Genomic DNA, 13,322 nt, shown 5'->3' with positions numbered 1-13,322 from the left:
AAAATCGAATATAAGTTTAGTTTTAATCTACACACGAAATAGATTTTTTGATTTCTTTTTACAAATTCGGATATCCGTTTGGATATCCGAATCCGTATCCGAAATATCGGATATCCGAAAATCGGATATCCGAAATTTCGGATACGGATTCGGATATCAATATTCACTATCCGAAATTTTCGGATATCCGGTTTTCGGATATCCGAAAACCGGATAATCCGATCTTGAACACCCCTACTAGAAACCCTTTTTCCACTATGTGTCCGTTCTCGATCCGATCAAACAACAATCACCGTTAACAATTTCACCTCTCCTTCCATCACTTCCACGCGATCCAGTGCGAGATCTCCTTATCATCAACCGGTGTTTCTCATTCGATTCATGTTCCTCCGGATCTGAAACCCTAGGTGACAGTTGTGCAATTCGATCGGTTGATTTCATTCGGAAGTTGTTGAATCGGAAATGGATCAGTTCGATGCGTTTTTTCGACGGGCGGATTTGGATCGCGATGGGAGAATTAGTGGAGCTGAAGCTGTTGCGTTCTTCCAGGGCTCGAATTTGCCTAAGCCTGTGCTTGCTCAGGTTTTGGAGTTTAATTTCTGTTTGTGTTTATTTGTTGATTGAATTTGTGTATAATCATTAGGAGAATTTGTGTTGATTTATTAGGAGAATTTGATTGAATTTGTTAGGAGAATTTGTGTTGATTTATTAGGAGAATTTTATTGAATTTGTGTTGATTTAATATATGATGCTTTGTAGTTTAGTTAGTTGATTGATTAGGAGACTTTAATGAATTAGTGATTTAACCATTTAGGAGAATTTAATGAATTAGTGATTTAACCATTGTTAGGCTTCAGACTTTACACATATTCGAATAAGCTACTCCAACCTGCTTCCACTCGAAGCAATCAATTGCTTTGTGTTGAACTTATCTCCTTTGCAGTTTCCAAGTCATCTGCGAGTTCAGATTTCAACTTTAGCTTCTCGAAGATGAAGTCTCTAGGATCTTTAGAGAATGTTATGATTTGAACATAAAGAAAGCCGTCAAGGAACCCACTAAGCCCCTACTTGTAGAAAACATCTTCCCGTAATTTAGGATGTGGGTAGAAGTGGATAAGGTTGAAAGTTGAGATGGATTCCAACTGCCTTTGTTTTTTTTTTTTTTTAAAAAAAAACTTGGATTTGCCATCTACGAGATTTCGGCTGATTAATGCATTTGAGGTAACATCGCTTATGACGAGATTTGGGCTGATTAATGCATTTGAGGTAACATCGCTTATGGTGACTTGAAGGGTGTCCTCGGTCAATACAATGAGGATTTGGGTTAGAAAATAAGAGCAATAATAGAGCACTCGTATCCAAACCAATTCCCCGAAGAGCAAATAGTACATAATCGTAACGTCAGCTTATTTGAAGCTCATCTTCAAGGAGCTAAAGTAGAAATCTGAACTCGTAGATGACTTGGAAAACGCGAAGGAGACCAGTTCAGCATGATGCGATTTGGTGCGTTACGTTGAAGAAGGTTAGAGTAGTTTATTCAAATATCTCTTTGGGTTAAGAATGTTTTGAATATGGTCGTTGTATTTGCTATTTACAAGCTAAGATGAGATGATGAATATTCATAGTTTCTACTTTCCTATGCCAATTGCAATTTTAGACTTTACACAATTACATGCAGACTATAGTTTAAGAAATGTCTCTGTTTCATAGCTGTCTTATATATTTTCAGTAATGTTCACATAGGCAACTCTTTTGGACCATTGTCTATAGCATGTAGCAGTTATAATTCACAATCAACTAGGACTGTATTGCATGATATTACCAAACTAAAATTAAAAATAATAATTTAAGCATCTGGTAGTGTAGTTGTTAATACTTAATATATGTATTACTTGATTACAGATATGGCAGCATGCAGATCAGAACCGCACTGGCTTTCTTGGCCGTCAAGAATTCTATAATGCCCTTAAGCTTGTTACAGTGGCACAAAGTAAACGAGAACTAACACCCGATATCGTAAAGGCTGCATTATACGGGCCTGCTTCTGCGAAAATCCCTCCTCCACAAATAAACCTTACCGCACTGGCGCCAGCTCAGCCAAATCCTATCGCCCAACGGCCTCCTACACAACAGCCTGGAGTTATCAATCCAATGGGCCCAGGCCCACGTCCTCCTACACAGCAGCCCGGGGTTATCAATTCAATGGGCTCAGGCCCACGTGTTCCCACACAGCAGCCCGGGGTTGTCAGTTCAATGGGCCCAGGCCCACGTCCTATTACACAGCAGCCTGGGGTTGTCAGTTCGATGCAACCTCAAACTTTTGGCATAAGATCACAAGTGCCTCCGAATTCAATGGCCCCACCTACCTCAGCACAGTATTTTCCACCACAGGGTGTTGGTGGTCCTAATATCACGTCAGGTGGTCTGGTGGGTCCCGGTCTATCAAACCCTAACGTTTCAGGTGATTGGCTTGCGGCCCGAGGTGTTAGGGCTCCTGTAGCTTCATCACAAGTCCCCGTCACCGCAATCAGCTCGACTTCACCATCTTTTCCGACTCCTATACCGTCAGTTGGAGGAAACGGAAGTGTTTCCGACCAGATGTTTGGCGGTGGCGTGTTTTCCGCTTCTCAAACATCATCCAAACCGCCCACATCATCAACTGTTGCTGTAAGTTCCGAGGCCCAGATTCCAACAAAGATTGACCCGCTTGGCGCATTGAGTGCTTTTACAAGGCAGCCGCCTACAGGGGCCCCGGTACAGTCAGCAACAGCAACACCTGTTCCAAGACCAAGTCAACAGGGCCCAGGCCCAATTCAAAATCTACAAGGCCCAACTCAAGCATCCAATCTGTCACAACCTCAGTGGCCGAAAATGACACGCCCCGGTGTTAATAAGTATATGAAAGTGTTCATGGAAGTCGACACTGACAGAGATGGGAAAATCACTGGTGAACAGGCGCGTAGTTTATTTTTGAGTTGGAGGCTCCCAAGAGGTATTTCGTAAATTCTTAGCGCCTAAAGTTTGTTTTTCAAGCCTCAAAAGCAGGGCTGTGAATTTCTGACATGACCCGAAAACATGACATGAACCGAACATGAAATTCGTGGGTTTTGGTGTATTCTAAACGGGTTCGGGTCAGTTTCAGGTTGAACCTGCGAACCCATTTAGCTAAACGGGTTGGGTCGGGTCGGGTCAACCCGGTCGGGTTGGCGGGTTGACCCGTTCAACCCATTTATATTGTTTTATATTATTTTACAATATGTTTTATGTCATAAATTAAATTCGGTGTGTATTTTATGCCATATTTATAACTTAAAAAGAGAAAATGAAATAAGATTTTATAATTTAAATTTAATTGTATTATATACATTTGTGTTTTTTAGTAAATTTTAATTTTAAAATATTAATTTGTGTAAAAAAAATTGGGTAGAACAGTTATGTTCGGGTTCATATGTATGACACGATTTTCGAGTTCGGGTCATGTTCAGGTTTGTCTAAAAATTTTGGGTTCCGGTCAGGTTGAACCCGCCAACCCGTGAACACGACCTGTTTAGCACCCCTACTTAAAAGTGCAACTTGTGTCTGATAATAAATTTCGTTTTAACAATATTCTTTCACAGAAATATTGAAACAGGTTTGGGACTTATCGGATCAAGATAACGACAGCATGCTTTCATTGAGGGAGTTCTGTATAGCGCTGTATCTGATGGAGAGGTACCGAGAAGGCCACAATCTTCCACCGACACTTCCTAGTAACGTGTTGCTTGATGAAACTCTGTTGTCGTTAACCGGTCCACCTGCTAGACCCGCACCCGGTGGTTGGGGTGCTACTCCCGGTATTAACTCCTTTCCCAACATTTCATTGTCATTCACATAAAATAATTTTATTATAAATTATAATTATCAATATTATTAAAACACAACATGGTTTCACTGTAGCGTTCGTCACATCGGCACTGCAATAACTTTCTTTTTTTCTTTAACCCCTCAACTTTTAGCTTTAACACTTATACCCCCTCATTTTAAAAACTTTATGAAATGTGATTTTGAGCCCCTCGAGTTTTATGGGTGCTTATTTTTATATATCTATGTGTCGGTATAAATGCAAGTTGGTTTACGTTTTGACATAACTTTTTTTCGAAAGTTAGTCGGGTGAAATATAATACGTTTTCGTGCTTATTTTTATGTACGCTTTCAGTTGGTCTACGTTTTGAAGTAAATGTTGTTTGGAAACAAGTCGGGTCATGTAATACGTTTTCATTAGAGTTACTTTACGTTTCACCGCCACCGCAACGTGCGGTACCATCCTTTAACTTAAAAACCACTATTTTCTTACGTTTCGACGTAAATTATTTTTGAAAATGAGTTGGGTCAAATATAAAACGTTTTCGTGCTCTATGTTGTCAAAGACGCAAGGCGCAGGCGAGGCGCATCGGCCTCGCCCGGAGCCTAGGCGCAAGGCGCAAAAAAAGCGTGGGCTTTTTTAAGAAAAGCGCACATAGAGAAAAAAAATATAAAAAATATGTTATGCTTTGAAAATAAATAAGATTCCACATATAAAATTAAAAAAACTATTATATATGCCATTTAAGATCATGTAGCTAATAGTTAGTAGCAAAAGTTTAGGACTTATATGTTGTAAGTTTTGGGTGTGTGAATAAAAGTCTCAAAAGGTGGTAAATTCTTTGTCCCACATTGGTGTGGGAACAAAGTGAGTGGTTGTTTATAAGGTAAAGTCTTTACTACTCCATTGTAGCTTTATGACATGTTTTACCACAAGTCCTACCCGCGCGCAGGGGGGGGGGGGGGTGCAAAAATGAGTTTCTGAGCTTGAATTTGGTTGAACTCGTGTGTGCCCACACCTGCGGACACGAATGCAGCTCCAAAAACCCATGGCCCGCGTGAGCCAGTTTTTCCCAGGCGCTGTTGGTGCGCCTAGGCTTGCGCTTTTGACAACATAGTTCATGCTTACGTTTTGACGCAAATAATGTTCGGAAACGATTTGGGTTAAATATAATACGTTTTCATTAGATGGTATAAATTCGCGTTACTTTACGTTTCGACGCTGTCGCAACGCGCGGGAGAAAGGCTATAAAGATTTTGATATAGACACTATGTTACTTTGAAAATGACTAGTTTCATAGTCTAGTTATTTGTAAATGCATGAAACTTTTGATATAGACGCTTTGTTACTTTGAAAATGACTAGTTTCATAGTCTAGAAAGGCTAAAAAGATTCCTTCAAAGTTCAATGTTGATCGATCGATGAATGTTATCTTGTCTTCAGGTTCTGCGCCCGTACAACAGCAGGTGATGTCTGGTCCTCAACCGATGCCTCACGGGCCTCCTCGTGGGGCCCAACCAATGCAGTTTAATCAACAGAGAAGACCTGTACCCTCCATGGATGCTCAACACCTCAGCAACGGTGGTGATCAGAATACTTCTCGTTCAGTTTCCCGAGAGACAACGGAAGCCGAAAAAGCGGTAAACTTCTATCTTTCATGATAGTCTTATTTGAATCTACTTGAATCATTCCATTGCACATTTTACGCATGCCACATTTTTATACGATGTAGAATGTTCACTGTTATTGGTTGTTTTCGTTTTTGTTAAAGGGCGATGACAAGGTGATTCTGGATTCTAGAGAAAAGATGGTGTTTTACAGGAACAAGATGCAAGATCTTGTGAGTAGCCACCCTTATCTATTATTTTTATATGTATTCGAGCTATATAATATTAACTCGCTTGAAATATATCACATACAGTAGGGGTGTGCATGGTTCAGTTTTATGCTAAAACCGAAACCGAAACCGAAACCGTAACCGTAATGTTTGGTTTTCGGTTTCTAAAAACCGTTCTGTTTCAGTTTTTGAAACAAAAATTACGTAAGATTCAAAAATAAAATGTATAATCCAAAATTAAGATCTTTAGATTCAAATTATTATATTTAACCTTTTTAATTTATATTGTTCACATGAATCTAATCTTCTAATCTATTTTTATGTTTCTTCAAAGTATTATTAAGACATTTTTTATAGTACTTTGAAAATCATTTAATTATTAATTTATTATGTTAAATTTGTTATTGCTTGTAGGCAATAGATAAATCATTTCAAAGATAAATAAACATATTAATGTTTTTGTTATTAATACCTAACATTTTTTATAGTACTTTGAAAATCATTTAATTATTAATTTATTATGTTAAATTTTGTTATTTCTTGTAGGCAATAGATAAATCATTTCAAAGATAAATAAACATATTAATGTTTTTGTTATTAATACCTAACATTCAAGAATAAAATTAATAATTCCTAAATAATTATATATAACAAACATTAAAAAAATGATTCTTTAGGCTATTCAGTTTGGTTCGGTTTTTTTTTTCGGTTTTTTCATAAAATGTAAAATCGTAAATGAGCCGTAAATTTCGGTTCGTGTTTTTTCAGTTTTTTTTTGTGCAGTTTGGTTTGTTTGGTTTTTTCGGTTTTCTGCTCACCCCTAACATACTGTGATCTTGATGTATGTAAGATGGAGGATCTTCTTCATTTGCAATCATTAACACGACTAAACTTATACTCACCAACTTTTTTCTGTTTTCTTTTAATTTTTATCAGGTGTTATACAAGAGCAGATGTGATAACCGACTTAATGAGATTACAGAACGTGCTATAGCTGATAAACGTGAGGTAATTTTTGAGATTTTCAACCAAGCTTATCTTTTGGTTTCCTTTTTTTGTTGGTTCTAGAAGTTATTGCACCATTTTATTTCAGGCAGAGTTGCTTGCGAAGAAATATGAAGAGAAATACAAACAGGTGGCAGAAGTGGCTTCTAAATTAACTATTGAGGAGGCCTCATTCCGTGATATTCAGGTATTAATGTATTATTATTATTATACGCAAAAGAAAATATATCCAGGCCTTACAGAAAGTTAAAATGTTGATACTTGATATAACGATTAACGAGTGGTATGATTCTTATTATAGTGCTTGCCCTTCTATATCAATTTTTTAATTGCCTAACAAATAGCATTGTGCGATCCATGGAATGACATACATTATTGTGTATTATGTTGATTAGCATATTGTGTTTATATTCATAGTTCTACGATGGTGTGTTTGAAGTTTTTATGGACTTTTAGGGTTTGAATATGGTGTTTTAGTAATCTCAACTCTGTTATTTGTGGGTTTTAGGTGTGTTATATGGCTGACATTTTAGTGTTTTATGATTTTTTACACTTTTTAGGAGATTTGGACTTTGTAGCCGAACCCTACCTTATATCTATATATATATAATTTGAAACTTGCAATGAATAGTAATTTTAATTTTATAACAATATATAGTCTTTTTCATATTTTTGTCATTTCGATATTACAATACATAATTATTATATTTACTTTTGACTTTAAACATATATTTTAATTTTAAACTTTAATGATTTTCTTTTTTAAATTACCGAAACTGGCTGAACAACATCGGTACCGGTATCGTATAAAATCAGTTTAGTTTTTTTCATATAATGACGTCGATTACCCTTTTCGTTTATTATTATTATTATTATTATTATTATTATTATTATTATAATATGATATAATGTTCTAAATTTTGAATATACCGTCGTGAGTTGTCAATAGCGATCGTAGCGATCGCTATAGCGCGCTACGTAGCGTATAGGTCCAGTGTCGCTATTTGGGTTGCAGCGATGGATAGCGAGAATAGCGACACTTTATTTATTTATTTATCTTTTAAATATAAATAGCAACTAAATATAGCTATAAAATAGGTGGATTTTAGGTTTTTGTTAAATATACATGTAAAATAGCATATATACCAGGGTATTTTGATATAATATACATATAAAATTTTTGAAAATTCTTTTTCTAGTGTATCGCTATTTATAAAATAGCCACCCGCTATTTATCGCTATTCGCTATGTAGTATATAGGTACCTTAACAACTATGCCGTCGCTATTTGTCGCTATTCGCCATTAACAACTATGCCGTCGTCTTGTATTTATTATTATGTATGATTCGATTAAAGTTCTATTCGAACGGGTCATATATAGTTGATTTTTTTTATCATTACAAACCGAACATATAACGACCAAACAACATCGGTACCGTAACTAACCGAACTGTTACCGACCGAACAACATGGTTACCGGTGCAAATATTCGTTTTTATGGTTTACAATTCATGTAAAGCGCGTGTCGATTGCTATGCCGAGTGCCAATATCGACTATAATGAACCGGACCGACCCATAACAAAAAACGCGAGAATCCCCCTAGTTGTACTTGATAATTATGTTACAGGTGTAAGGATACCTTTTATATTGCCATGAAATGAAGCACATGAACTTTAACACATAATACAGGCCCGTATTAAGTTTAACTAATTCAGTAGAAATTCTTGTTGACTTTCATAGGAGAGAAAGATGGAGTTGAATCAAGCACTTGTGAAGATGGAACAAGGTGGCAGTGCTGATGGTATCCTTCAAGTAAGTTAGACTTTTGTTTTTCCTTTTTTAAGTTCAGTAAACATTTAATAAGTTAAAATGACAAAACTTAAACATAATATTGGTTGTCCAGGTTCGTGCTGATCGTATACAATCAGATCTTGAGGAACTACTGAAGGCTTTAGCCGAACGCTGCAAGAAGCATGGAATCAATGTTAAATCAACTGCAGTTATTGAGCTTCCACAAGGTATTTTCTTTCATTTCACAAGCAATAACATCACCCTATTAATTATATGGGTCAAGTTATTCTACAAAGGCTTCTAATTGTAAGAAGTCTAAGAAGGATTTATAGAGTGACAAGTGTCCAATAACCTAAAACTAAACCCACTACATCACCACCAAAAACCTAAACACCCACCCCCACCCCAACCCATCCCCACCCAAAAACCTAACCTAACCCCCCCCCCCCCCCCCCAAAACCTAACCCCCACCCCCCAAAAACCTAAAAAAAAAATCTAAAAAAAACTAAACACCCACCACCACCCAAAAACCTAAACCCCCACCCCCACCCCCTCGGCAAAAAAAAACATTTTTTTTTGGGTGGGTGATGGGGGGTTTAGGTTTTTGGTGGTGGTGGATGTTTAAGGGTTTCTTTTTTTTTTTTTTGTAGTGGGGTTTTTTTGTGTAGTGGGTTTTTTTAGGTTATTGGACACTTGTCACTCTATAAATCCTTCTTACACTTCTTACAATTAGGATCCTTTGTATTTGATCCTAATCCTTAATTATATTATTATTATATTATAATAACATTTGTGGGTGACAAAATCACTGCAGCTAGCGTCACATCATGCTACAGTAATTTGTTTTTTTTGTTTTGTCTTTTTGTGAAACTCCACTTTCACCATTGACACTTACACCCCCTTAACTTTCTAAAATCTTTGAAAAATGTCATTTTAATTCTCTCGAGTTTTATGTGCTTGTTTTTATATACGTTTACAGTTGATCTACGTTTTGACATTAAATTTTGTTTGAAAACTAGTCGGGTTAAATATAATACGTTTTCACTAGGCGGTATAAATTCATGTTACTTTACGTTTCGTCGTCACCGCAATGCGCGGTACCATTTTTTAACTAAAAAACACTATTTTCTTACGTGCTTATTTTTAAGTACATTTCGGTCTAATCCAAGTTGGTTTACGTTTCGACTCGGTAATGCGTCGGGTGAAATACAATACGTTTTCGTGCTTATTTTTATATGCGTTTTCAGTTGGTCTACGTTTCAAGTAAATTTTGTTTGGAAATGAGTCTCGTCAAATATTTGACGGTATAAAACGCCGCCGTTACGCGGCGGGTCAAAATACTAGTGCTATGATAATTATAATAATTTTTGCTTCTGGTTACGTTCTTTGCTTATAAAGGTTGGCAGCCCGGAGTTCCAGAGATATCAGCAGTGTGGGATGAAGATTGGGATAAGTTTGAAGACGAAGGTTCGGCTTTCTTTTTATTCGAGTCCCCATATTTAGGAGGCGGCTATTTAAACTCATTTATCTAAACAAAATTTGGTTATATTTTAGAAAGAATTAAACAGAAATCCTTTAGACACGTTACTCAACCGTAGGGGTGTGAATTTCGGACATGACTTGAAAACACGACACGGCACGAACCTAACACGAAATTCGTGGGTTCGGGTTTATTCTAAACGGGTTCGGGTCAGTTTCAGGTTGAAGCTGTGAACCTGTTTAGCTAAATGGGCTGGGTTCGGGTCAACCTGGTTGGGTTGGCGAGTTGACCCGCTTAGCCAATTTATATTATATTATATTTTTCTACAATATGTTCTATGTCATAAATTAATTAGGTGTGTATTTTATGCTATAATTATAACTTAAAAAGAGATTTATATAACATTATATAATTTAAATTTAATTGTATATTATATACATTTTTGTTTTGTTGTAGTAAATTTTAATTTTAGTATATTAAGTTGCAAAAAAAAAAATAGAAAAAAACCGGGTTTAACGGGTCGTGTTCGGGTCAACCCGTGAATATTCGGGTCGTGTTTGGGTTCATATGTATGACACAGTTTTCGGGTTCGGTCGGGGTTAACACGACCTGTTTAGCATATATCACCATATATGCTTCACCAACTCGCGAACACGACCCGTTTAGCAATGATACCTCTACAAAATTTTCCCGCCTTATATGCTTCACCATATATTCATTTTGCTTTAACGTGCTTGTATTGACAGGATTCCAATTCGATGTTGCAAATGCCAAATCCACACCTCAGCCTGAAAATTCATCTCATATGGATGACGTTTCTCAGGATTCATATTCAAACCCTGACGCCAAGTCAGAGAAGCGTTATGAGGCTGACTCGGTATACGCACATAGTGAAGATGAGTCAGCAAAAAGTCCAGCTGACAGTCCCACAACACAAAAGATATTTGAAAGTCCAACCAAGGAGGATTCGTTTAGCCATTTCGGGAAGAACTTTGATGCAGAAACAGAAAGGTATTGAGTGAATTCATTTTACGGTTTAATCTTTTATTTTGTAGTTTCTATACTGCACGGGCTCTACCTTATTTATTTACTATATCTTAAAGAGAAAGGTCGGTGGACCTTTCTCTTTTAACCCTCAAACTTTTGACATGAAACACTGTTAACCCTTATCTTTAGGTAAGTTACACATTCACTTCTAACTTTTGGTAATTTACAAGTTTGACCCTCCCAACTTTTTCTACTTAATAACTTGACAGCTCCTTTTGTTTAAATTACTTTTACCACCCTCTTCACTTCTAACTTTTGGTAATTGACAACTCTGACCCGCCAACCTTTTCTACTTAATAACTTGACAACTCCTTTTGTTTAAAGTAGTTTTATGACTTTACATCGCAACGTCGACACATGATTATACTTTTTTTAATCTATGCCTAACCACGTTAGTGTCTAAATTACTTTTACGACTTTACACTAACGTCCGAGACATACTCTTTTTTTATCCATGTCTAATAATGACGTTAATGTCACGAACATAACATGTGTAACAAAGTAAAAAAACACGCAATGTCACGTGCGCGTACCACACGTTAATGTTATCATCGCGTGTCACGAAGTCACAAACACGACTTTGCCGCCGCAGTGCGCGGGTCAAAATTTTGGTTTGTTTCTCAATTCTTATTTTCCAATTTGTTTTGTATGGAAAATATAATTTTTGTTGTTTAATTAGGAGCTTTGATGACCAAGGATGGGGCACTTTTGACAATAATGATGATGTGGATTCAGTGTGGGGATTCAATAATGACACCACTAAGGTCAGTTCATTTTTTTTATTAAATTAATTGGATGAACATATAGATTAGTTAAGTAAATATTATAACTTTCACAGGATGCCGAACATGAGAAGCATGGAGAAAGTTATTTCTTTGACAAAAATAGCTTCACCGCAAGTCCAAGGAGAACTGATTCCCCTCAAGGCAATAGTTTCTTCCAAACCAAAAGTCCATTCGGATTTGACGATTCCGTCCCTGGCTCACCCGCTTCTAGAGCCGCCAACTCACCACGTTACAGTACCGGAGTAGGGGAGAATTCTTTCTTCGATAATTTCTCGCGCTACGATTCATTTAGCGCCACTGATCGTGGCTCTCCTAAACAAGATTCCTTCATGAGATTCGATTCCATGAGCAGCACCACACAGGATAATAACTTTTCGAGGTTTGACTCAATGAGTACCACCACACATGATAATAACTTCTCAAGGTTTGACTCAATGAGCAGCACCGCTCAGGACCGTAACTTTGCTAGGTTTGATTCTATGAGTAGCAGTGTAGGGGGATTTGACCATGGTCAAACCTATTCATTTGACGACTCCAGCCCGTTTGGGTCAAGTGAACCGTTTAAGGTGTCATCAGACAGTCAAAGCAGGAAAAATGAATCTGATAAATGGGCATTTTAGTTTTTGGAGTTTGGTGATGTAATTTTATTTATCGGTTTGATAGTTGTGCTTGTATCATTTGTTTCATCTTTGACTCTATTCATGGACAGCCTACAATGTCTCTTTGGTATAATTTTGACTAGAATTATTTTATTTTTCGATTGCGATTGATATAAAATATTATGTTTTTGTTTGGCTGTATTGATTACGTTTGTTGAATTAATACATGAGGAAAATGGTGATGAGACTAGTGGAAGAAGATGAGGAAAATGTCTTTCTAGACCCTCATATTTCATGAAATACATGCTATTACAAGTATTCACTCTTATTCTACTACTACCCCCGTCCACTAAAAGTGTCATACTTTGAATTTTCAAAGTCTTTGTTTATAAACTTTGACCTTAACTAATTTTGTTTGTGTTAGATAATACTTGATGAAAGTTATATGATTTGAGTGTGTTTTACAAGTGTTTTTATCGGGTTAATTTTCATCACGTTTTATATAACACAAAAAATATATAATGAAAGTCAAAGTTTATAAATAAAGACTTTGAAAATTCAAAATAAGACACATTTAACTAGTTAGATCTATGGGTACTCGACAACTCCACACCCTTATAGAAGTTCAATAAAGGTTAAGAGTTTTGTTTGCTAGAATTGGATTTGCTATTTAAAAGAGGATTGCGACAAAGCTTCTTGTCGGTCAACATGTCATTCTTAAGTAGTTTTCCTTATCTGTATTAAAAGCACAAAATACAGTGGTTTGACTACTCGATCAGCAGCACCACAGAAGGCCATAATTTTAAAGGGTTTGATTCTATACACACAATATTTCATAATGGTCAAACAATTACACTAGTATTTCGTATTTCAAATTAGTTCTTGCAAGATACAAAAATACGATAAACGATCCCAATTCTTTTGTTCATAGACTAAC

General features: G+C 36.5%; 1 protein-coding gene across 1 annotated transcript; it reads left to right on the top strand.

Moving 5' to 3' along the window:
* The first annotated feature begins 237 nt into the window (after positions 1-237).
* Positions 238-12,590, top strand: LOC110907942 (actin cytoskeleton-regulatory complex protein pan1). The gene is made up of 13 exons (XM_022152852.2): positions 238-582; positions 1,903-2,992; positions 3,618-3,833; positions 5,284-5,480; positions 5,612-5,680; positions 6,614-6,685; positions 6,771-6,869; positions 8,424-8,495; positions 8,587-8,701; positions 9,873-9,941; positions 10,701-10,965; positions 11,681-11,765; positions 11,840-12,590. Exons 1-13 carry the CDS (start codon positions 463-465, stop codon positions 12,404-12,406), a joined length of 3,036 nt encoding a protein of 1,011 aa, XP_022008544.1. The 5' UTR covers positions 238-462; the 3' UTR covers positions 12,407-12,590.
* Positions 12,591-13,322: the final 732 nt, after the last annotated feature.

This window comes from Helianthus annuus, chromosome 14 (genome assembly GCF_002127325.2).
Source record: "Helianthus annuus cultivar XRQ/B chromosome 14, HanXRQr2.0-SUNRISE, whole genome shotgun sequence".
Classification (NCBI taxonomy): Eukaryota; Viridiplantae; Streptophyta; class Magnoliopsida; order Asterales; family Asteraceae; genus Helianthus; species Helianthus annuus.
Note: the sequence above shows the minus strand (reverse complement) of the source record. Positions and strands in the feature narration are given on the sequence as shown.

Bases quoted from the DNA above. Each gene is read 5' to 3' on its own strand.
- LOC110907942 (XM_022152852.2), top strand. From the start codon at position 463: ATGGATCAGTTCGATGCGTTTTTTCGACGGGCGGATTTGGATCGCGAT. The intron at 6,686-6,770 runs GTAATTTTTGAG...ATTTTATTTCAG, and splicing joins CTATAGCTGATAAACGTGAG to GCAGAGTTGCTTGCGAAGAA. The intron at 8,702-9,872 runs GTATTTTCTTTC...TTGCTTATAAAG, and splicing joins AGTTATTGAGCTTCCACAAG to GTTGGCAGCCCGGAGTTCCA.